Source organism: Pagrus major, chromosome 14 (assembly GCF_040436345.1).
Source record: "Pagrus major chromosome 14, Pma_NU_1.0".
Classification (NCBI taxonomy): Eukaryota; Metazoa; Chordata; class Actinopteri; order Spariformes; family Sparidae; genus Pagrus; species Pagrus major.
Genome location: NC_133228.1, coordinates 20181319 through 20207645, shown reverse-complemented (window position 1 = coordinate 20207645; position 26327 = coordinate 20181319). Strand labels below are relative to the sequence as shown.

The window sequence follows — 26327 nt, the reverse complement described above, 5'->3', positions numbered from 1 at the left end:
TGCCCGATTTAATTATCATGCACCTGCTCTGAATTTGGGTTAATTCACAACATCGGAAATAACAGCATTATAAATAACTTCAATAATAGGATCAAAAGCAGCCCTAATTCATTACAGACAAATGTACATGATGTGATGATTGTGGATGTGCTGCTTTGAAGAGCTCTGCTTACTTGTTAATCCTAGTTAACATATTTCGTGGAAGTGAGCGAATTAACTTTAAAGAGCTGCAGAAGTGTGACAATGCTTTAAAGACATACTGCACAGTTCATCACGGCACATTATGGGGCGGGGGGATGGGATGCAGTGGGACATCATGGGATCGGCTCTCGCAGGAGTCCTTGAACAAGATTCTCAGCCGGCGCCAAGAGCCGGTGACATCACGCTCTATTTCTGGATTTCAAGTGGAGCATTCAGAAGCTAAAAGGTATCCATTAATGGGGACCAGCTGCATGGTCAAAAAAGAAAAAAAAAACACCGCTCCGTGGCAGAGACCTGGTCTGAGGAGTCAAGTGCAGCTGCCAAACCACCCAAAAATCGAATTACTGCTCGTCTTTTCCGACACGTCTTCGGGATATATTGTGTCAGGGCTGTCAGAAGTGAACATCAGTCTAATTCCTCGTCAGTCAGCGTACATTTGCTGCAGTGTTATGGTTAAATAATCACGTCTCGGGCTGGTTATTAGTCTTTCAGTGGCCGCAAAGAGCAGCTGGTAAAAGTGAGGAGGTAACGCTAATCAATGGTGGAGGCAAAATAAACAGATGTAGCGGCTTTTGGAGGGAGGATTACATTTCCAGGTCGGCGCTGTGTGTAGCACTAAGTATTGGTCATAACCTCATTTCACTCTGCTTGCTTAAGTGGCTCTCAAGGGACCAGTTCTCTAATTCATTCAGGCAAAGCCAGCGAGCAGCAGCATGAGTACGTGTGTGTGAAGTAAGATTTGAGAATTTCTGTATTTTCTTGCCTCAGGGTGTGAGTCATCTCCGCGTCCTACCCACGGTGATGTAAACCTTAACGCAGCCCTCCTCCCTCCTCCCCTCCATCCTTCCCTTTACTTCCATCCCACCCACACATATACAGTACACGCTACACCTTCGCTCACTTGCGAGAGATGACATCAAAGTGTTCACAGCGTGTCTACCTACCTACGTGCTGTCATTTCCCGCAAAGCAAGCGATTCATCATCAAATGTTTTTGGGGACATTTGGAAAATAAATAAAAAAAACAACGTGGAGATGCTGCAACGTGTCTCACTGCTTACTTAGAAATGGAAAAAGGACTGATACAGGAAGCTTGACACACACATATCTGTTGTCCTAAACAGACTTGGTGCTGGCGCTGATGTCATTAAGTGGGTTAAACTGCAAAACCACTAACCAACAACACGAGTACTGAGGTTACCCTGAGAAGACGCTCGAGGCGAGGCTCTCCCTGTCTGCCCTGCTCTTTGCTTCTGCTATTAAACCGAGTTGAAAATGTCAGAGGACATCCAACACAGTTGTTGTTCGTATCGTTCAGTTGTGCACTTGCATTATCCCAATTTTTTCCAACAACGTTCAAACCCAGAGTCGCTGTGACTTCCAGGAGCGAGTCAGAGAGTGAGGAAGCAAGGTGGCGAACTTGACTGAATGTAATGTGAATAAAACTTTAACGTACTACCGTGTCCGTAAACATTTCTGTCCCCTAGATAGATTTTTTGAAGCCAGAATTGCCCATATTGTGTGATTGAGACCATAAACTCATGATGAAACGGTTTACTGAGGTAATAAATCAAGTGAGAAGTAGGGTCATTTTCTCATAAGCTTACATAAAATTGGACTTCATTTTGAAACCGACAAACTCTGTCCATATTTTATACAGTCAATGGTCGACGTGGCATTGCGGCAGCACTACAACACCTCAGTGGAGCTTAATTAAAGCCTTGCTCTTCAAACCACAGACAAACTGCAGCAACTACTGTGAAATAAGTGCTTGAGCACGCATCTTCACTCACAAATTGCCTTTCCACTTTTCAGCTTTATATGGCCCAACAGTAGTCTCATTAATACAAATAACTGGGTCTAACAGTAACACTATTTTAAAAGATTTATCTCTTAAGATGCTGTAAATCTTGGCCTGGGCGGATCAAATACATCTAAAGATTTCAGGCAACCCAGTGTACCCCCCGCCGACGCATCCACCGTTCATTCCTACAAAACGTGTCAAACGTGGAGGGAGCTTCTTTTTAAAATTCATGTGGCATGTTGAAGAAACCTAGATTAAAAATGAAAACCTTGCAATTGCCAACTGAAAGCAAAAGCTTAGCAGTACCAAATATTTCATTCTGGGTCTGTCATGCTTGAGTAATGACTTCCTGTCTGTGAAGTCAGCTCCATAATGCTGCAGACAGCCTGAATGACTGGTGCTGCACTTCTGCCCTTTTCCCTCATAAGTGGACTTTAACAGCTTATTAGAAACAAGTTATGATTCATCCACTTGGATTCGGTTACATTTGGCTACATTTTTAACAGCTAATCAGGACCTGAATCGCAATACATTATTAATGTAACTCTGTATTCCAACCCTGCCCGACTTGTAGCGTGGTAGTTATTAAGATTATGATTTTGAAGCATCAAATTCATCATGTTTTTAGAGACACATCTGGTTAGTTTCTTGCTGTTACCACTACAACTACAAGGCAATGACAGTTATGCTACATTTTTATCTTTTTAACCGTTTTGTTTTTCAGATTTTTTGCTGAAACACGTACTGCGTATGGCAGAGAAAGCAGTTGTTTTGGATTAAGAGCAGCAGACTTTGAGTCGATCACGGCTCGCGGCGTCGTTCGATCGTCCGACCTGACTGGCTGGACCTCCCCAGGGAGTCGGAATAAGAGCCACGCTAATCCGGCTTGGGTCAAAGGCTGCTCCTGGCTAATGTCTGGTCGCAGGAAAAGGAAATGGACAAACGGGACTCAGAACAACAAACAAAACAACGTGAAATCAGAGACTGTCGTGTCTACATCTTTACAGAGACCTGTCTCCACCGCAACACCTCGGATCGAGGCGTTGCACTCGACGGGTCGACTGTGTTGCAGGCCGACAGAGCGCAGGACTGCAGCAGACAGATGGAGGTGGACTCAGTGTCTATAACACTGATGCTTGATGCTCACACACAATCAACGTTGATGGACAGTGTTTCCCAGATGTTTGATATGAAAATGCCGACCACATTATCATCACCATCATTTTGCTGCTGTTTATGTTCACCACGACGCAAATTCATAACATGCACTACTTAAAGTCTTCTGGTTCTGGAAGCTGCAAGCTAAGTGGGAACAACATTTTCCCAATCTTTCTTGTATACGGTATTGTCTTACATCTGCTTGACTTCAGCTCCTCCAATGTAAATTCTCCGTGTTTTCTCTGAGTACACAGATGGAACAAACCCTAAAGAAGACTTTATATGCGAGCAGCTGCCGTCTCCTTGTTAGGCTGATCTACTGTTCCTGCAACTTCCTGACTTTACAGCACTCCGGTGCCCTACTGTGCTCTTCATTAGAGAGATAATTACATCTGCAGGAGATCCCTCTGTACTGTCTTGTCACCTTGGCGTGTCTGATCACTACCCTTTACTTCATCCCCTTCTTCTGTTTCCCCCGCCAACCCGCTGTCAGACAACGGTCAACCAGCACCCAGCTCCTGGCGTCGGCGCTGGCGCTGGTGATTCATCCGTGAGAGGGCTCGATCCGTCTCCCTAATCAGACCCTAAACCTTCAAGGGTATTGATCAAGCATCTCTGTCAGAGCCATTACAGACACTTGATGCATAGGGTGTGTGCCAAGGGTCCATCCCTGCTTCTGTCAATGAGGGGAAGATTAAAGGGAGAAAAGATTTAAGTGAAGTGAGGAAAAACAAGGCTTCGGGGGTAAATTTAGCAGAGAGGCTTCAGCTTGCAAATCAATGCTTGCGAGACAGGAAAATTGGAAAATACACTCTCTATGTCGGTGTTATTTTATCAGTCTAGAGACACAATTGTGCTATTTATAATGTATTATCATGGATTCTGAAGCTGAGAGGCTTGTCAACTTAAGGGAAGACTGGTAAACTGTGCAGCCCACTCTTGCTTGTCTTTGCGCAGCTTCCTCCTTCTCTTCTTTTACGTCTTAGCCTGCAGGCGGCGCGAACTGGGGCACAAACAATGACAGTAATCATGGAAAGTCATGTGCTGCTCCGGCGGATGAGACCAGCTGACTGGCTGACTGCTGGAGCCCTGAGGGCCTCCTGTACAAGCAACAGAGAGACAGGGAGGGGGTCGGAGGGAGGCGAAGCAGCGAGGAGGAGAAAGAAAAAAAAAAAAAACATCAGAAAGCAGCGAGGAGAAGGATTCACCTCTCATCCCCTCTCCTCGGCAAGCTTAGTCATCTTCCTTTCCACACTCTGCCCTTGTCAGGGAGCTTCACCATCTCCCCTCCCTCCTCCCTCGCTCCCAGCGCCATGCCACCCTCTCCTCGTTCAACATCCACCCCCATGGAGGTCCACAGAGTGGTACATTCCATGACTACAAACGCTCCTTCTGCGATATTGGCTGAGGCTTTAAGAGCGATGGGGAGGACATGGCCGCGCGCCTGTGGCCAGATTCTTTGACGAACGGCCGTGTCATGTATGATTAATAAACAGCGGGGTGGAGAGGTGGATCGTTGACTTAAAGCAGGGTGCTAATGACCAGACACCACAGACGTACGTAGTGCTTACCCTTTAGATAAATCCACTGCGGCTCTAATTGCCAATCTTTAAATGAAACAGTAATTGCTGCGTGAAATCAAAGCATGTGAGCTCAATCACTCTTTCGTACAAAAGACGTTACAGGAAAGACGCTGCTGTAATTTTCTACTGAGGTCATGAATGAGCGAACCGCAGATCAATGGGCTGCTGCACTGTACAGTAATCTAGTGCAGTCTTCGCTTTCATTACAACATCGGTGTGTGAGTGATCAATGGGCTGGTATCTTATTTCTATCTGGCCGGGCGGAGAGAGCACTCGGATCGACGCCCTGGGGCGCTGAGGCCCCGCTGTCGGTCGCTGAGTGTCCAATAGGTGTGAGTTTACACGTCTGCATTGATTTTAATATATGATTTATTCAATTTACTGCATTTATGAATCAAATTCTGAATGAAAACAGTGACAAACAAAAATGGGAGAATATAATTTTAGCATAAATGGAAGGGAATCAACACATCCCTCTCCATTCCCCCCAGAGATCACTAATTGGTGGACGGCTCTCCACGTCCAGACCCCGACATTGGGTTGATGGGAGAAACTCAACAGCTGTTAACGTCTTGGTAAGACACTCTGAGCGACATGACACACTGAAGTTGGAAGAAACGACTTCCCAACTCGGGAACGGGACTGTCTGAGGAGCGCCTGAACGCAGCATGTGTTTCGAGACACAGAGATAACATCTGGGGAAAACAGACAGTGAAAACAGAGCTTTTTAAATCAAGAATGGACTCTTATATTTGCATTCTTCCTACTGGCAGTTCAAAATCATGACTCATATCTGAAAACCGTGGCGATTATTAAAAGCAGCGATGGGAAAGTGCCACTACCAGACAGCACAGAGCTTCATGTGAGCAAACGTACCTACTAAAATCCGGACTGAGAGCACAGGAAATAAAATATTTTATCAGTCACACCTAATGTTCGAAATAATGATGCACAGCGGCGACTGCACTGCTGTGCGATGTCTCATGGACATTTCTCTCATATATTTGGAAAACAAAAAGGTGCCCCACTTCACATTTACAACCTCACTGAGCCTGGTCAATTGTCAGTTCATGTAATTTTTCTTCCCTGTAGTACACCTAAAGGTCAGCTGGGCTCCCGTTGTTCCCTACGAGCTCGGGCACATCTGCTGACCAGCGAGGATCACAAATGTCACGGCCACAATGAAAGAATAACAGCGCTCAGTGCCATCATACACAGGCCCGCACAATTAATTTAATTATCATTGAAATCGCAATTCGGCCGAGAGCAACCTCCAAACTGAATAAGCTGCAATATTTTTTGAGATTTGTGATAAAATAGCATTATAACAACGTTCTGTAGAGCTGATCTGGCCTACAAATGTTCTTCTGATGCGAGAAAACATGTTTGTTTGGTGCAGAACACAACAGATGTCACATTATGATTTTATTCATTTTTTCAGTCAAAATGCAATTGCAATCATATGAATCATCAATCATATGTTAAAGCTGCAAGCAGAGTTAAACAGGCCCTTGCATCACTGCGCGCCTCATTTCCGACATCGAACGTTCGGTACGCCACTGAACTTTCAATGTGACCTCCTGTGTTCAAATTACACGTTAGGCTCAAGTCTCTCAACGTGAGGCAAGGTGTTTAGACCGCTCTGACAAAATTTAAAGTCGATCGGGTTTAAGCTGTAGGAGGACTTTGTGTATGCATTCAAGTGCATCACCTGTAAATGGCAAAAAATAAGCACTACATTCAAAATGGCCGACTTCCTGTTGGGTTTAGGTCATGGCACCAAGAGACTTTTTTGTAGATCTCCATGTGATGCACTTGTGGCTGCTCTTAAGGGAGCCTTTTGCCCCACCCACTGCCAAAACCCACATTCACAGATATGTACCATGTGTGACGCCCTCGCAGTGGTGTCACAAAAAATACGGTAATATAATCAGATTTTTTTCGCCACATGAGGTGAAAATTAGGCTCCATGTTCATTTAAACAAACTGAATAATTTCCGTCTCCTTCTCTAAGAAACATCTGTACGAATAAAACTCAAATCTGTGTTTGGGGACCGCTGCAGCTCGGTGCCAGGGACCGGGATCAGCGGGAGTGGGAAGCTGCCGCTGAGAACATCATCTGCAGCAGCAGCCTTCATGAGGCCATGTTTGGCAACAGTAAATAAACAGCATGGGGAGAAGGCTCCCGGAGCCCCTCAGGGCCCGTCGAGTACAGTAACACACAGCTGAGTGCTCCGGAGAACGCTGCCTCCTCTCTCCAGCCTGCCTGCATGTGTCACGATACGGGAGAGCGTTGGGGGATGGGAGAAGGGTCACATGTGTGCCGTGCTGCAGGCTTCGGGTCGTCTACATGCTCAACGCGTCTTTCTCTATCCGTCTCTCTGAAGCGAGTCCAATCGAGCACCGGCGGGGAGTCTTTCTGCGAGGAAGATCAGAATAACGCGAGACGCGAGAAAACACCAGGCTTTCAGATGACAGCGGCGCTTATAGTTAGAGGCGAGTACAAATTGCTCATCCTGTGGCAACGAAACGCATGTTGCATCAACAGCAGAGATGCAGTTGAGGGTGAATCCAATGTGTTGTTTGCCGAATAAAGTTTAGCAGCTGTTGCAGGGTAACACTCATAACGTACGTCACACTAAATTATATCAAACTGGTGGTAGTTAATGAGAACAGCAACGGCCACAGACCGACGGATGATGAACACAGTATGTGAGAACACGCTTCTTCTTTGGGGATTATAAAAACTATCAGGGCTGCAGAGAGTTGATTAACCTGACAATTGTTTTCTTCTCTAATTGTTAAAATGGACATCCCAGTTTCCTAAAGGTGACGTCTTCAGATGCCTTGAAAGGTTCCACAGTTCAACAAAAAATACCAACTTCCAGGAATTTAAAGGTCCAGTGTGGGCAAATAACGAAATATATCTCCACACCCTCCCCTGGGGTGGCTGCTTAAAATGCGAACGACCCTCTCAGAGCCAGTGCTCGGTTTGTCCATTCTGAGCTACTGTAGGAACATGCCAGACTCTAACTCGCTTCCTATGTAGAGTACGAACTTAACTAATGAACATAATTACAAATATTAAATTCCACTTCTGCCAACACATACCAAAAGATAGAAATTCAGTTTGTTTGGTTTCTCAGTTCTGTCCTGAGTGAGCCCTCTTCCCAAACAAATCAATAAAGGATCTCTGAAGAAGAAGATAAACCCAACATTTTCAAAGTTGTCCCGAGTTTTCTCCGATACCAGTTGATCATTTTCCTTCACAGGGGATAAGTGTCTGAGAGTGCAGCTGCAGACTACCGATAAGCTAGCTGTATCGTCTTTTACCGTACGTGTTTTCTTTTTTTCTTTTAAGTGTGTTTTCTGCTGAATGGGCAGAAGCAGGCGGGGAGGTGGAGAGAACAAAAAGTAACGGGAGAGTTGCAGATCGTGCTTTTGATTTCGGCGATAGGCACTGAAAAGCAGAAAATATCTCAGAACCGAGCGGCTCCAATCAATTTTCATTTTAGTTTGAAAAATCACTTATTTCAAGTGTTCAAGATGGTCTCTTTATTAGATTAATTTTCTTCCAGCTCTAGTATCTATATTAACACTGTGCTTCTAGTTGCCCAGTGTTTATCCTGGAAAAAAGATGCTTAAAGGAACATTCCACCAAAACAAATCTGTCGTCTGAGTCCAGTTCTCACCACCTGTGAGCTTGAAGAGTGGCCTTGAAGTGTTTAGAGCACACTCGTACAAATCAGCGAGGGAGAAAAAGGATGTTACTATGGGTGTATTGCTGACTGCAAGCTTCAAGCTTTTCAGCGCCGCCTTTCAAGCCTACAAAATATCCCTTTAAATGTTCAAGTCAGACGCTTTAGCATCAGTAAACGCGAGACGTGTCACGCAGCGGTGGGCGTGTGACACATATACAGCTAATGGTCGCCTCTGTCATTCTCCTGCTCTGCAACAAAATGGCCTGACGAAGACGTGGAGAGAGGAGACAAGGGACGGTGGGTGAGGAGGGGAAGCGAAGGGGAGGGACACGGGGCCGATGTTGGATTGTTATGCATGTAAAGGGGGGATGCGGTGTTGCCTGGAAGCGTCGAGCGGGGACGGCGGATGTCACTCCGATCAGTCGAAAGTGTCATGACGGGGAGCGGAGTCGTGACCTCTGATGGAGACGGGGGAGAAAACAGAGGAGGAGTGGGAGACACAAGGCAAAGTGCAACATAAACGGAAAAGGCAGTGACAGCAGAAACTGAGAGAGAAGAAGAAGGAGAAGAAGAGGGAGGGAGGGAAGTTTGTGGCGGGGCCAACGCCTAATCCTGCCAGGGCTGCGGGCTTCGGGAACAGGGGAGTGATATCAGTAAAGACACATTCACTGGCTGCCTATCGCCTAAATGAGGCCACTTCTGTCTTGAAAAAAAAAAAAAGGATTCGCCACCTCCTCTGCAATCACACACACACACACACAGAGGAGAAAGACCTGGAAGCTATCTACTGCCCTCTTTAAGAATCACACTATATGATTATCTGAGCGTCGTTCCACGCTGCTGGTCGCCGGGAAAATCGCTGCAAAATTACATCTGTATTAAAGAAGTCCTGTTGTGGAAAGAGGTGGCAGACGCTGGAAAATCATTAAACCTAATCGTGAGAGAAGACACCAGCACAAAGGTGATGGCAGCTTCTGTTGAACACGCTCATTGTTGTTATCCAAAAAGGCTGCAACTCCCTATCTGCTGCATAACTCTAGAAACCTAGCACACACCACAGAAGGGCATGCTAATCATGTAGCAACAAAGTCATGCAGCATACCCACTTAAAGGGAAGAGGCTCAGCTAACAGCACGTCAGAACCATTTTTACTTAAAGAAAACACAATTCCAACACCAAGCTGGTAAAGCAAAAGTGGCAAAAACCAAATAAACAAGCTGACCTTAAAGGACAACACAGTTTCACACTGTTTATATGTGGCGGGCCCTGCCACCTGTCCAGCTTCAAACAGTGTTAAGTGGACCTTATTTTCCTCTGAGAACAGCATGTTTATTCAGTTATGGGAAATGAGTTTGTATTATTGCCTCATTAATATTGTTTATCATTTCTTCTCCAAAACTACACAGTGCCCCTTTAAGGCAAAAGCAACAAAAACGGTGTATGTCCACAAAGCTGGCGTTAGCGATCATAGTATTTCATGCTAACAAAACAAATCATATGCCATAGAAAAGCTGAGACTCCACAGATTTACAAAAACAGTCGTATTTCGATGGAATGAATATGGACAGTGAAATGTAAGAAAAATGAAATAAGTTTTACTGGGTGTAACATGAGAATAATCTTAAATGGCACAGTTGGATTTTTACTAAACTCTCTCTAGCTTTGCTCTGCTACACTTGATTAGCATCAATCCTGAAGGAAGAGATACTCAGATGTTGCGCTGTGGTTTTTTCTAAAGGTTCTGGGTTTTGCAACTGAATCTTTCCAAGGTGACTTTCAATCTAAAACATTATGAGAGGCGGAAATTAAATATTTGCTGTGTTCCAAGTTCATTTTAATCTGACCGCTTACACCTCTGCAGAAAATCTCACAAGTGTTATTTTTCAAGTAGACCTCGCAGTTGCAGCGATAAACTCTATTTTTCGAGAATTTTGAATTTCCTTTTTTTCGGCCAGTTCTTAAAGGTGCACTTTCATGACTGAATAAACAAACTGACCTTGAAGGTCAACACAATTTTCACAGTTTTACTTTGTTTATATGTGGCGGACCCTGCCACATACTTTCCTCTGACAACAGCTTGTTTATTCAGTTATGGAAAAAAAGAAATATGCCTGAGCTCGTATTGTTACGTCATTAACACTGTAATATTAAATTTCCTTTAACAGATTTTACACAGAGGCCACTTTCCCCTCAGCTAAATGCCTCTGTTTACTCACCAAGGTCTCACAAACCTCTTCATAAACCATTAGAGTTGATTTCATACGGGCCAATAAGACGCCAACGGATTAATTAATGGAATCGTTTGTGCCGGGTTGTCACCGGCAGGATCCCGATCTGGTGACATCTAATTTAAGCCGGGGCGGCGGGAAAAGCACCGGAACAGTATGTCAGCTCTGTCATCACACAATGACAACCAATACATCACCACAGCGCCACCACAGAGCCTCCACTGCCGGTGGACATCAGTGAAATTGTCTGATAATGGAAATGTTATTTCACTTTGGCAGCCCCGAGAGCTTCCTGTGGAAATACAGAGGTTTGATATTCCAACAAGAAAAGGAAAAAGACACGCATTCAAATGCGGGACAAGAGAGGGAGGAGTGGAGCTCTATACAGTGCGGAAAATCTATCAAACAGAATTTTGTAGCGCTTAAGCTTCCCCCCTTTTTTTGTGTAACTTCTGAAGAGGATAGACGCCTCGAGGCTAAAGTATGAGCCGGAGACCGCTATAACCCAGAGTTCAAACCTACTGTTTGAGATGAATCCAAGATGAGAACATAGCAAAGCCAGTCTCGGGTAAAGGCATATTTATAACATCCCGATCGAGCTGTTCCAAACGACAGGACGAAGAGGTGTAAGTGGGTTAATTCAAATTATTCTAAAGGCCATGGGGCAAGGAGGGGGGGAAAAGCTGATATTGAAATGCTTTTCTGGCTGGACTAATTTTAAAAAAGGGAAGTATCATTTTAACACTTCAAACTCCTTTTAAGCTGTAATGTGAGATCACACCAAAGCTAATACAGACACAGTGTGTGCCTCGTCTGTGTCTCTGAAACCATGCGGATTACTGTGCTATCGGCGGGCACCGCCTGCGAAACAAAGTCCTCCTCTCTCCACCAGCAAACCTCCAGAGCCTTCTGGAAACAGAGCGGGGAGAGCGTGTGACTAGAATTACTGACACACTTTTAGAAAAAGTGCTAATCTCCGTTTACTGTAGGAATCATTACGCAAGACTCTTTTTTTTTTTTTTTTTTTTTTCACACATTGCTACAAAAATGAACAAGCCACACCAACGTTTCCAGCTCGATACTTCAGTGCAAACAGAGGGGGAGCCTGCAGCGTCATCCAACCTGCACGGCTGGGTGCACGACGAATGCGGATGATGTCTGGGATTGTAAGGTTTGTTTGAGGGTGACTAAAAACATGACGTCCAATTAAAGACATTTGAGCCTATTACAAGTGCCGCACGTAACAGAAAACATACCTTCTCACACTCACTAATAGACTTTTTGGTGCGTGCTTTATCCAAAGTGCTCGACTTAACCGTCATTAAGCAAACCGGAGTCCAACTGGTAATTAGACCTCACTTTCCAAATGTATAAAGGAAGGCAAAAACACGAACTCACTCTTTAAACTCTTGATTTCTTCTGCATGATTTAATTTGGACATTTCATTTGGTGTAAGCGAGAGTCACTGAGTCGGAAAATGTTCCAAAGTAATGGTACTGGGAGACACAATGTTTGTGCCAGGTTCATTTAAGCACGATGTGCCGTTTAATTTAAAGATAATTACCCCAAAATTTCAAAAAGGAACACTGCTGGGGAGGAATATATTTAAGATCGTAAAAAAAGGCTTTGAAGGCATTCAAGTGAGAGCAAAGCGATACAACCGCATACTGTATGCATTAAGGCATTAAAGCAGTCAAACCACGCAGCAACCTCAGAGGCTGAAAAATGAAGCAGACACATGGAAGTGCCAAAAACTCCATTTCCCTGAATCGCCACATTATAAAGAAATAAACATGTTTACGAAAAAGAAAGGTTTTAGTCTCTATATCAAATGTTCCTATTCATGACAACTGAATTTTAATACAACTCACTTGCTTAAAATATTTAAGGCTTAAAGTGCATGCATAATTAAAGACGACAACTAGCCGCTGGCTGTCTAGCTAGCCGTAAGCAACCAGGCTTCATTCGGCCCGGCTCGGCTCCACCACCCTTCACCTCTTTGCCCATTTTCTATAAGCCAGAGGTTAGACAGGCCCTCAATCATAATAAAAGAAGGTTTCTTCATGTTGCAACTTTATGTTTGTTAGAGTTCAATTTTCTATGTCTCTATTGTGATGACTGCCCAAACGCAGTCTAAAGCTGCTGTTGTCCATTTACCAGCCTCGTCGTCTTTAACCGAAACACCATATCGACCAACGTCAATATGCTACATAGCCTCTGCCGTGTACAAACTTGGACGTATAAGTGGTTTGCAGAAATGTTAACAGCTAACATAATATCGACTGGCCTGGATGGTGACAGCAGGAGCCACCACACTGAGCTTCACAATGGCCGTCAGGGGGGCATTGTCCATGAAGACCCAAATATAATCCTTCCAGAGCGAAATTGCCTCGTCTTACCTGTGGCAGGGCGGAGCTGAGCTGGCGCTGCAGCGAGTCGCGGTCGTAGATGACGTCCTGAAGGTGCTGCTGGGCCAGGCCGAGGCTCTCCTGGGTCTCCCTCAGCGTGTCCAGCAGCCGGTCCCTCTCGTCCAGCATGTTGACCATCAGCTGTTCGAAGTGCGAGTCCGGGTCCGAGGCGCTGCTCTGAGAGCCTCGTTGGCTCAGCGCCGTGTCCTCGCTGATGGTGGGCATCACCTCGCACATCATCTTGGCGCTGCCGGAAGGGACGAGAGATCAGGGATTAGACAGTGCTGCAGTGAAATGGTTGAAGTTAACTATGAAAGTGTGTTGTGTGCTCCACATTATTTGCACATTAACTTGCAAGTCACATCTATTCCCTGAGAAATTAACAAAAATGACGAAAAACACCCTTCCTCGCAAAAATGCCTGGATCCGTCACTTTACCCGGATCCACACCAAAAGTTAATGGGGCCTATTCTGAGCCGAGACCCGTCCTCAGCCCAAGTTTCATGGAAAATCGTTTAGTAGTTTTTGTGTAATGTTGCGGACAAACAAACCAACCGACCAACAAAAGGATACGGGCAAAAACAAAGTCCTTGGCCGAGTGAAAAGCCATTATTTGAGGAAAAATTTACAAATTTTGCAATTTTTCAAACCGTGTTAATCATCTTTGCAGCCCTGATTTGTTTTTCTTAATTAAAATGTTTTGTTGTCTGGGTTTTGTTTTTACACCAAAGCAACATTGATATCATACAGATGAAAACAATTAAGATTTCATTACATTAATATTTATAAAAAAACAAAACAAAACAATGTCATGTGTGCCCACGTCATTGTCTTCTACGTGTGTGAATATCCACTATTACTATTTGTATGACTGTGTGTGTGACTGGGCCTGACACAGTTGGAGCTCGGCTCAGCGTCACCCCGGCGGTTCAAAGCTGCAGAGACTTCTTGGGAGGCTGGGCGTTCTGCCCTAGATTTTACGCTTGTGCTGTTTAATGGGCCAGCTTAGATCGAGTTGCATAATACATCATATCTATGCTATAGTGGATATGTGAAGCCATATTCCAGCTTCCCTCGGGGACCTCAGAAGGCCTCCGGAGTCATCCTTAGCCGGTGGCTGGTAGTTTCAGGAGCTGGAGCAGGGGTTTAGCATCATCACGTGTGAGAGTCGTTTGATGAAGGAAGCTACGCTGGGCTTCAGAAACACCATGGGTTATAATGATTTAAAGAGGAGAGGGAAACATAAAACATGAGGGTTAAGGATACTCCATTCATAGGAAACTTTTGATTCTTACAGTGATTTAATTTAGGTTTAGTCCAGACTAGTTGGCCTAGCATAGAGGCTAAAAGCAGACAAACACATTAGCCTCTCTCAAAACAAAAAAAAACACCGTCCAATAGCACTAAAATTGTCTTATTGACTTAATAAGTCTTGTTAACAACATAAAACATAAAAAATCAATAGCGTTTCTTTCAGAGTTGCAAAACTGTGCAAAGCTAGCATCTTTAGCACGACTTCTACATTCACTGCACCCGGCTGTTTGGTATCGTGACCGTCGTGCTAACTGATTAGACCACAGCGTCTCATTTTTTCCACTTCTACACATGTAAAATACTCAGTATAATGTGTGAATATAACAGCGCTGAAGTTGACAAAAGGCAAAAAGGTGTAGCTAGCTATTTCCTCTTGCTTCCAGCACAAGCTAAGCTAGGCTAGCCAACCTCTACACTGTATCCAGAGATGAAACTGATGTAAATCGTCTCATATGACTTACAGTGGAGGAAATAACCGAACATGTGTTCCTCTAATGTTGAATTTCTTGATTCCTAAATAGCTGGATTTACCACAATGTCATAAAGGGCCCTCCAAAAACCAAGAAGTGAGTGAGCGTTTTTGCATCGTCTTGAAGTCAATGGGTTTTTGATTAAATGTCTGAAATAAGGTCTGTGGTCAACACAAGCTTGAGATATTTTCACGTTTTGTTGTACGTCATGATATATAAATACAGTACAAGTATAAATACACATTTGAATTGAGCGTTGGTTAGTAAGACGCGTAGTGATGATGATGTGGAAGTCATGTGACTCTTCAAAAATCATAAAAGTGGTGTCCATCTGCAGATTATCTTGCTGAACAAAATGTAAAAATGTAAAAGTATCATAACTTGTGTTTGCCACAGATCTTATTTTCTGCAATAATCCAACAACCATTCTAATGATCCCATAGGCTTTTTGTCTTCAACTTCATCCCTTCGTCACTCTATACCCTTCATACTTATCTAATCATAGCGGTGGACCGTAGTTTCTCAGTTTCTTGACCTTGGCCAGGTTTACTCAGTGAGATTTCAATATCCCATTGCTCAGACTCAGTCCCCTCTGGGTAGGTTATAATGGCAGGTCTGTGTCTCAGCATGTTCTGGCAGTGAGACGGGGTCTCCCATATCTTCTCCAGGCACCCGGCCAGATTCCCACCAGTTCACCATTCAGCCACCATTCGCTGCCGTTTAGACCTGAGAGACAGAGCCTGTGTGCTGCTTGGCTGGACAAACCACACGTGCCATCCTTCGCTTGGAGAGCAGGCCAGCCAGACTCGGGACACCAGCGGTGCATTCTAAGTAGAAGGTAATGATTTATTCTCTGACTCTGGCTCAATACATGTTGGTTGTGCATAGGGAGGACGGCGCTGGTTGCATAAAAAATCTATATGGATACGGCATCTGGCAGCGGATATCAAAACAAACTCCAGGGGGAAAGTATTGATGCTGATTGTAGATGTTGCTCATGACAATCAATTAAAAGAAAATTCCACCCTTACGTTGCTTCCTATATGAAAAATGGATGTGTGAGGTTGCTTTCTGTTTTGCTGTTTCCACTTTCCATCAAGCCCGATTGTATGTCTAGTTAGCGATTCGCTACATTTACCTGTAGGTTGTACTGTGAACGTTGTTGGTGCACGACTTCTCAGTGATGCTCTTGCTGCTGAAATTCATATCTCTGCCTGTTCTGCAAAATGCAAAATGGCAGCAACGAAATACAAAATGGCAGCTCTCAGTTCCACATTCCAGGGGCTTCATGCCAAAATCTGACCTTTACTTGTGATCTTTTACATCACTCGCAACTTCCCAGTGATGCTGCTGCTGCTGAAATGTATATCTCCCTGTTCTGCAAAGTGCAAAATGGCAGCTACGAAATGCAAAACGGCAGCTACGAAATGCAAAATGGTAGCCCTTGTTGGTTAATTCCAAAATCTGACCATCACTTGTGATCTTTTACATCACTCACAACTTCTCAGTGATACTGTTGCTACTGAAAGTCATATCTCTGCCTGTTCTGCAAAATGGCAGCTACAAAATGCAAAATGGCAGCTCTCATTTTCACATTCTGGGGGGGTTAACTGCAAAATCTGACCTTTACCTGTGATCTTTTTTACATCACTCACAACTTCTCAGTGATCCCACTCCGCTGTGATCTCCACAATGCACCGACAAACACACAAGCCCTGAAATGTCAGGCTCATTTCTGTTGTTTAATGGCGTTTTATCTCTCCTTTAAGCCGTGCGGAAAAGCAAAGTGCATGGAGGATGTTTTTCTGCTTCATGGCACATACAGTCCCCTTTTGTCCTGTTCCTGCACCTTATGCTTTGATCTCACCGTGACTGCCCCTTAAATCATTTCTACTGTCTATGAAAAATCAATAGATACGGAGGGGAAAGTGCACTGACAGGTCTGAGCCCTCAGACATGTGAGGCAGCCTTTCCTGCAAACTGAAAGCACACCACATCACTCAATGAAACACTTAATTTGTGTCATTCAGATGTCATCAAGCCTCTCTCTTTGGTTAAACGGACAAAAAAGGAAAATATAATAAATACATCTTGCCTTGCAAAGCCTCGAAGCTAAACGCAGCGACAGACACGCTGCAATTTCCTCTTTTGTGTGGAAATTATGCACCTCTGCCGCTCAATATTTGCACTTGCAAGCCGATAGTTTCTCTTTAGTGTGAAGCAGGTGGGCAGTAGTCATGACAGGCGTGAGTCAGTGTGATCCTCTCGGATAGACAAACACTAATCACCCACAGTGGGCAGTGTGAAGAACGTGTGATCCGAGAGCTCTACTTGCCAGCTGGGATGCAGATGTTGTCAAGATTGCGCCCGCTAGCAGTGACAATACCACTTCCTCACATCTAACCAACCAATTTGACCCCCATTACAATAGCTATTTGGTGCGCGGATATTCGGAGCCTGAAACAGAGCGCCGACTGATTCCTCTGCAATGCAAAATCATGGCACATTATGATAATGTACACTGGGAAATCTGCCCTCAAATTCCACCAGCGTGTCAGACTTTGGCTTAGCATAAATGCATGTCTAATAAAGAGTACGTACGATTTTATCTGTCAGAACGATACTTGTGGAGAGAAATTGGTATTTGTAGCAAGAGACTAAGAATGTTGTACAAACAAGACGAAGCTTAAGTGAGTGAATTTAAAGCGGCTGGTTAAAGATGTTAAATGCGAGCCTGGAATTATGCAGGAATCGCGGGAGGGAGGAACAGCAACACGCTCAATTGAACACATTGTGGGCCACAGATGCATAAAGAAATGCACACAGACAGACAGACAGGCAGGGATCATTGGGCTTTTCTCTCCATGCCATATGCCAATCAATGAATTATTCAGGGGGGGGTAGGAGTGAGGTTTTCTTCCCAATCAGCGCAACCAAATCCAGAACCCTTTTTTCTGCCTAGCAGCACCATCCGAGCCCAGACACCTGGCTCCAGACCGAAGTCTAGCTGGCAGCAGGAAGTCACAACCAGCGATGATGAAATCACAGCAGAGCCTTTACCAACAATTAAGCTGCTTTTGGGCATTTCCCAGCACTCATTCCAACTGCTGCAGCCCAGGACCATTCAAAATTACATCTATGTTTGACAAAGCGGCACCTCATGATTTATGTCCAATGCCGGCGTTCGGTGCCAAAGCATAAAGCAGAGCGACCTATATGTAGCGAGGCCGAGTGAAAGGGTGTGGGGATCGGTAGAGCTCTAATTAATGATCGCCTTTTCATTAATCATCACAATGAACTTTCCCTAACCTTAACCAAGAGTTTTAATTGCCTAAGCCTTACAGAATATCTACACAGACACAACAACAGCAGCTCCCGTCCATAGACAGTGTCTGCATGGTATGTGTTCAGGGACAGCATTACTACTACTACTAGTAGGTCACCCATGTTCTGGCAGTGGTCAGAGCCCAACACACAATCGCCGTAGCAGCACCCACAAAATGGAGACAAGAAGTGTGAGTTATCATTCAGGTGCTGGCTACAGGTGTATCCTTAAGTGTAAGTGAGACGTCGGCATTTGTGTACAGCCGTATGAAGAGCTGATCTGTGTGAGATACGTTGTGGTCAGAGATCAGAGATTCCCCAAGGTCCTGATGTGAACAGAGATTTCTCAAGATCTAGGTCACAGGTCACCAGGAGCTATTGGGCGCACCTGATGAGGACCCGACAGGCCGGGTCAGGCTCGGACCAAAACATAGAAGTGATGTTTGGGTTCGGTCGATGTCATCATATGGTGCTTTTAAGGTCCGCTGCAGATATCTTTTTAAATTGACAAACATCATAGGGTGTAGTTAATGTCACAATTCAAACAGGAGCAAAACATGATTTATCTCTCTCCTTTCTCTACCATACAGTGAAGTTTCTCCAAAACATGGTCCCGTGAGGGGAAACCGGCAGGGGCGTGACTCCAGCTTTCTATGCCTGTCAGGTTCAGCTCGGGCTCAGTTACTACTCTCTGCAACTCGGTCGGGGTTCGGACAGAAAAATGCCGCCCGAGACAGACGATTGAAAAGCGCAGCTGTAACACCGCCTGTGTAGACAAGCCTTTACCACACCTTTTTAAAGCTGCTGTAAGTGATGTATTTTTATAGCTCCATATTCCAACAGTAATCTCTGTTATACTTTAGAGTGTTTGGTCAGTAACCCACGTCTCTCCTCCTCCTGCTCATGCAGTAAACGAGAATATAAATTTACTGGTAGCCCTGTCCACTTCATCCAATCAGGACAGGGAACACTCACAGAGCAGGATCCTCCTGTTTGCCGGCATGTCTGGCGATCATCGCTCCGTGTTTAAGTGCTGACGTAGAGAGAAGGGAGGAGATTGCTAACTGAAGAACGGACAGGAAGTTAGCTGAAACGCAGAGGATGCTTACAGCAGCTTTAACCATTATTTGCTGGCTATAACCTGCTTCTAACCTTAAGAGGCATCAGTATGCTCGAAAGGAATAGTTTGTCTAACATATCGTCCGACACTTGGAAGGCAAGTGTTTTTACCTTTTCTGAAGGCTACACTTGTAGCCATTCAGAAAAGGTCAGCAGGATTACACAGAAACTACTGAACTGATTTCTGCAAAACTTGAAAGGAGGATGGATCTCAGGCCAGAATAGACCTCATTAACTTTTAGTAATATCTCTGAGATGATGATCTATACCTTGAAGACACTAAATGGACAAACAGGGAAAAAAACAAACCCTGCTTCGTGTGAGTTCCCCTGAGTAAAACTCAAGCAGGCGTTGAACTATCTATACGGGCAGATGTAAATTCTGCCACTTATGTAGAACCACTCCATTTTGGCAAGAGCAAATCAGCAAGCTGCAGCTAATTTCCTGAATGTCTCGAGTTAATCTCATTAATGGGTACAATTGTGTGAGTAGATAAGGAGCGGCACACAACAGCAATATGTTCCCTGAGCAGTATACGGCCATGTGAGGCGAATTCAGCACTCTTCACCACCTGGGAGACATCAAAAGACATGTGGAGGAGCGAGGACCGTGTGCAGAACGAGCAGAGGACTGAACAGGACACTCTGTGGCTCTGGAGATAAGCTGCGCTACGGTATGCTTGTTGAGCCGCCTTTTGGAGACTAAAATAAAACCGGAATTATTCAACGGTGGGTTTTAAAGGTTTGTTATCATCAAGCATGGAATTAATAACCCTTTAACTCATTAAGCGAGGTGATGGTCATTTAAAGAGCAGCGGAATAAACAAAGTAGACCCCAAAAAGGCCCATTAGGAAGCTAATCTTTAAATGAAATACGAGGTCAGCTTTTCAACACCCTGTTCCATTCATTCCAGCGGTGTCCTCTCGACAAGAATACAAGTGTTGGATCAAATTGTTTTGATGATAACGCACTTCACTTGCATCAGTACCAGAAGCACCGGGCTGATTACACGCGTCGCTTTGCGGTCGCCGGGGGAGCTGACGACTGGGAAATTCCACTTTTAAATAATGTCTGTGTTTGATTCCTTGGCATGCCGCTGGGCGCAAAGTGCACCTACAGACTCTTATTGATGAGCACAAAGGGTAATGGAAAAACTGTTGCGTTTCCAACTTCGGCATCCATATCGAGGCGACAGGTGGGGAAATAATGACGCAGCGTTTTTGTGAATGGAGCGAAACAGATTGCGCGGTACACTCATAGCGCCGAGATATCCCATTCATATGGCTCCCTGCACCGGAGAGACTTCTGACAACCAGGAGACAGCCTGCCAAGAAAACAACAATTCAAGTCCATTCAATTTAATCACTGCCACAGGAACATACAGTAGCACTCAAGCCGGAGTCCACCGAGTGCATGGAGCAAAAAAAAATAAAATTATCTCATCGCCAACATGGCACGGCTGCACCGTGCTGACCTGTGACCTGCAGTGTTGTGGCATTCTGGGGTTGATGCAACAGCGATGCATGAGGAAATGTAACACTGATGTGGTTTAAGTGAGAAACGTGTAGGATCTTGGGTTCTGGGAGAGTAATACAAATAAGGCGAGCTCATGAGAGCCACAATGTCATGTGAGTGGTCTGAGGTGGGGCACTAGCTGGGGCACTTAGGTCATGTGCTCTGGTGTATTTTGAGGGCTTTTAGTGTATTTAAACTCCACTACTGAAAAGTTCCACATGCTGATAGTCTTGATTCAAAGTCTTGTAACATGAAAAGGCATACTTTAAAGGGACATTTCACCCCAAAAATCAAAAATACATATTTTTCCTCCTCTCTGTAGTGCTCTTTTATCCATCTAGGTTGTTGTTTTGTGTGTTGCAGAGTTATTTGTGACCGAGCTAAACCCGCCAACTGGGGCAAAGTGCTGGTATTTGAGGACTTGAGAATGGCACTCAACTCATCTTTTTCTTAGTCACTTTATATGTCAGCCTGCATAGTGTTGTCTCGCCTTTCTGTTCCTTTCTTATGTCTGGTCTGTTGACTTTCTTCATCAGCAGTATATTGTACAAAGTCGGCCAAAAATAACAACTCACATATTCGATTTTTCGCACCTAGTGTGTGTGTAGAGGAAACTTAGACTCTATTCGTAGACTATCAAAACTATCGAAACCAACGTGGTACCGAATATCATCGCAACAACCAGGTGCACCTACAGTACAAGCTTGTACGAAACAAGGGCCTACATTAAATAGAAGAGGTAGCATGACAATTAGTTGGCTTAGAGTCTCTCTCACTCTGTTTCTCAGCAGATCACGTGTGAATATCTGTAGACGGAGGGGTAGAGCGAAGTCAGATTACCTACTAGGTAATTGATCGCTGATGGCTTCGTTCTCTCAGATGGTTTTAAAAAAGTAAACAAAAAAAGAGAAAATGCGTCACAAAATATACTTGGGTAGCCATTGAAATACCTTGTGGGGCTACCCAAATGAAGTCTATGTGTGGGGAAACGCCACACTAGTTAGCTTACTTAGCTAGCCTCTCGTCCATGTGGATATGTGCTTCCCTCTGCACGGTGGTACGGTTGGCCGGGGTAGTTTGTAGAAATAAAATAGTTTCTCTCCACAAAACTGCTCACAACAAGGTCTGTGGATGATCTTAAGAAACCAGGTCATGGTTTCTAGGAAGAGACATTGCGGTTGAGTTTTCTCAAATGTATTTTTTGGCGCTTTGAGCACCACAAGCTGGGCAGGCAGACATCTCTATGGCGGATATCTCCAAAACAATCCAGATGGATAACTAGCAAAACATGTAAGAGGAAAAATATGTATTTGTCCCTTTATGACGTGTAATATGAAAGTGACAAACCCACTGAGAGTTATCACAGAGTTTTTAGCATCTTTCAGCTAAGTTTTGGTTTCACTGCTCTCCTCTGTTATTTTTAGCAGAAGCATGCAGGAATCTTCAGCTCTGATAAATCCACTGTACACAAACCACACACAGACACAGTTAGCTACAAGCAGTTGAACATGATGGAGCATTTAGCAGCTAAAGAGCCAGATATTTCCCTCAGGAGCTGGTGAGGACTACTAACGCAGCTAGAAGGAGAGTGAATATTGGACTGACACTCGCCAGGTGGTGTCTCAGATCGAATGCTGACGTCGTCTGCTGGATGTGTAAATAGGCAACTGTTTGCAAACACATTCATCATGTCAACTTATGAGCTAAGGAGGACCGTAAGTGGCATTCACAGGATGATGGTAAGAATTCAGCAACATGGGCGACTTAAAGGAGGAAGTATGTGTCGTTCAGTCTTTTAAAGGGCAACTCCACCATTTTTTGTTCACATTAAAGTGTGTTTTACAGGTATTGGGGAGTGCTACTGCAAAGTAGTATAAATCTTTTGGTGCCTCCAGAGGAAGCTGAATGTAATCTGATAAATTTGCATTTAAAATTGCATTGTGGGTAATGTAGGCGACAAGTTTCGAAAAGGAAAAAAATGTGTGGAATGAAAAAAGGAGATTTCTCTGATTTGTTTTTAAACTCTCCATAGTGAGTCCAACAGTGTTATGGGAGTGCTTTTTGAAAACATGGTAACTACATTACCCATAATGCAACTGAGCCACCAGTTACATGCAGCTTCCTCTGGTGCCACAAAAGGTTTTATACTACTTTTTTCACATATGCAGTAGTACCCCACCAAGACCTGCTAACACACTTTAATGTGGTGGAGTTGCCCTTTAAAGACTAAATTACATATTCTTCCTCTTGTGAGTAGATTTCTGAATTCTTACCATCTTCCCCTTTAAAAGTTACGTAAATAGATCGATTTGAATGTGCAGACTCAGACGTCACATGTAAGAAAACCTTGAGACGAATCGTGAAAATGAAAAATCGGCCTAATTTTAAAGTAATATGAGGACGCCGGCGTGCTGAGAGCATTGTGGGAGAATTAGTATGAATAAATCAAATAAAAATGAATCTCCTGCATCGATGTGAAGTACATTTTGGTGCAGTGACCTTTTGCCAATAAGTGCACATGTAAGACAGAAACCTGGTGAGGAAGCAGGGATGGAAAAACACTATAAAAACCAAGGACAATGTCCACAGATCACTGATGGAAAGTACACAAAAGCACACCAGTTGACTGTATTTCTAGTCAGCATGTGGGGGCCATTAGTTAAATGAACGATAATAATCTCCCAAAATTTAATTCAACAGTTATTAATTCCTATTTATGTCCAATCTACCAACAACTGTTGCTCTGTTTCCTTCAATATCAGTCATTATCTAGAGCAGAGCATAAATCAGGATGAGTCAAAAGCTTGTGCATCTCTAAATTCCACCGCAAAATATTGTTTTCATTCATTCTGCCGTGACTGACATCCTCATATGAACGCTGACACGCTGAGCGGAGGAAAAGTGAATGAGACAGACGAGAGACGGGGATGAGGAGGATGGCACGGGTGTAGAGTTACACCCAGCCTGCTCTGCTGCCATTAGGGAGGCGGGAAGGGAAAGGGAGAGGGCGGCTGTGCATCAAGTGTGTGTGTGTGCGCGTGTGTGTGTCCGTTTGTCTGAGTGCGCTTTACACCTGTGTGTGAGCATCTGTGAAAAGGGTGTGTGTGCTGAACTGAAAATAAGTCTGCATGCACACGGGTAAAAAAAACATGAAAGGACGGCGTGTAGCCTTGGACGTCGCCCACAATCCCCTGCAGCAAGGTCATGCAAACCATCAATCGATGGAGATTGAATAAGAGCGCGGCTCCAGGTGAACAAAACAGGCAATAAAAGCTCCGGCTGTAACTGATTTGAACCGTGCCGCCTGGATATCACCTTCCTCATTATGGAGGGTCAAACCCGGCCCTTAAAAAGACGCCCTTAGACCATCATTTTTTAGAGGCGTAAAAAGCTCCTGCCACAGGTAGCCACCCCCCAGAAGAGCTTTGTCTGCCTGCACACCAGACATATTAAAGTCTTTTAACGTAAAACCATAAAATGAAGCATCCCGCCCCCACGCTCACGCCACAACTTTGAGCGAAGGGTGCAAATATTGTCGGATGTTAATATCAATTTGCAGAAGATGTAGAGAGAAGATCGCGGCTTCGCCTGCAGCCACCAACCTCCCCGGGGCGTCATATTCAGCTTTTCATTCATTCATCTGTTCATTCATTCATCTACAACGAGGAAGTGTGTGTGTGTGTGTGAGTGTGTGTGTGGAGGATGGATGACAGAGAGCAGAGGATGCTCTCTCCTCCTCCTTGCATCTCTATAATAGCCGGTAATAATATTGTTTATAGGAGGGGCAGCTGTTCGTCCTATGACAGCTCCTCTTTTTTTTTCTTTTACTGTTATTAGCCACACTCACACATATTCACACACACTGCGGTCTACTGTAAAATAAATAAATAAATAAAATCTCCTCCTCATTCTCTGAAATGATAATTGGGGAGAATCCTTGGCTATTGTCTCAAGTGCATTACATCATGCACAGCCTCTCAGTCTGCATCCCGCCCCCCTTTAACTCTCTCCTCAGTGACAGCCGGCCGGATTTCTCTCCCTTTTTCCTTGCAGATCCTCACAATGTCAAGCACACACACACACACACACACAGCCAATGCATAGGTTACATACACCGTGATCCATCCACCACAGGAGCCTCCTACTCCTCCAGTAACCCCCCACACCATCCACCATCCACCTCCTCCTCCCCGTCAGTCCAGAGTTGATGTGAAGAGGGCACCGTAGGAAGAAGAAAAAAAAAATCACCTTGAGCCTGCAGGAGCCAGGGCAATGTAGGTCACCGCAAAACCAGCGGCAACAGTGTGTATGCGTGTGTGCGTGCATACTCACAATTTCTTCCTTCACTGTCAGTGGAGGGGCTCTTGCTGGCAAGCGGATCAATGACAACTGCAGTCTCTCTCTCTGCGAGCTATACCATGAAGCGGACAACCCTAGGAGGCTTCTTCAGTGCAGAGGCAGCGGCGGCAGAGGCAGCGGCGGCGCCGAGGATCCGATCCGTGAAGGTGCGGCCGGTCCCCGCCGCTGTGCATTGTCCGCAAACAAAAGAGCAGGAACGGTCGCCAAATTAGCCGCGTCGGGTAATGACATTTGATTTCCGGGGCCGACACACGCGCCGGTGGAGAAATTATGGCATGTTACAAATTGTGCTGTGATAAGCTGGAGCTGGAAAAGACCATTGTGGGAGCTGACGGAGGGGAGGCGTGTGGAGTCTTAAAGTTGCAGCTGTGCAATTCTTGCCTCCCCCCCCCATCAGTGTGTGAGCAAACATCATCATCATCATAATATTAATATTAATAATAATAATAATAATAGTTGTCCGAGCATTTATCCAAATTTCAGTCATAATATTAAGATTTTTACTACAATAGAAAAAAAAATAGTGCCTCAAGATCCAATATTTGCCATAAAACAACTAGCCTAAATAAAATGCATTTTTATCCTGACAGCGTTTGCAGATACTATAAATTAATTTCTGGGTCATGAACCAATAAGGTCAGGCTTTCACATCCAGCAGAAATTGCATTTTTTCCCCCCCACAGTCAGTAAAGCAAGCCTCCAGCTGGAAGCCCATGCTCACCTGCTCCTGATGGTCTCTACCAGGGGTCAAGGGTTGTAACTGGGATTGTTTTGAGTCTCATGTTTCTCCATATACTTTGGAAATGAGGAAAAAATCTCTCCGCTCACCTGTGCCGGATCCAGAAGTGGTGCCGTAGTCCGGTGCAGAATGTTTTTCATGACAAGATCCAGACAGGACAGAGGCTGATCTGATTGCTGATTAATTTTTAAAAAATCAGATTTTGTTTAACAGACTACTGAATTGCCCCTGTCCACATACTTTTGGCACCTTTTCTACTAGGGGTATTTTCATGATTTGGGCCAGGCACCTTAAGGGAGAGCTTAAAGGATCAGTTCACCCAATCATCATCTACTCAGCCCCAAGCGGATGGAGAGTCGGGTGAAGTTTTTGTAATCCACAAAACATTTCTGGAGCTTCACAGCA

At 44.6% G+C, this 26327-nt stretch overlaps 1 protein-coding gene across 3 annotated transcripts in view; it reads right to left on the bottom strand.

Annotated features, from left to right (window-relative positions):
• ppfia2 (PTPRF interacting protein alpha 2) overlaps nucleotides 1–25463 on the bottom strand; it is a 174131-nt gene extending 148668 nt beyond the window's left edge. For all 3 annotated transcript variants that reach the window (XR_012180060.1, XM_073480546.1, XM_073480547.1), the window contains exons 1-2: nucleotides 25157–25463; nucleotides 13074–13329 (exon numbers count right to left, since the gene is read on the bottom strand). Coding sequence is in view for 2 of the 3 variants with exons in the window: in XM_073480546.1 (XP_073336647.1) it covers nucleotides 13074–13322 (249 nt within the window). In the remaining variant the exon portion in view is untranslated. The remainder of the gene's footprint in view (nucleotides 1–13073; nucleotides 13330–25156) is intronic.
• Nucleotides 25464–26327: the final 864 nt, after the last annotated feature.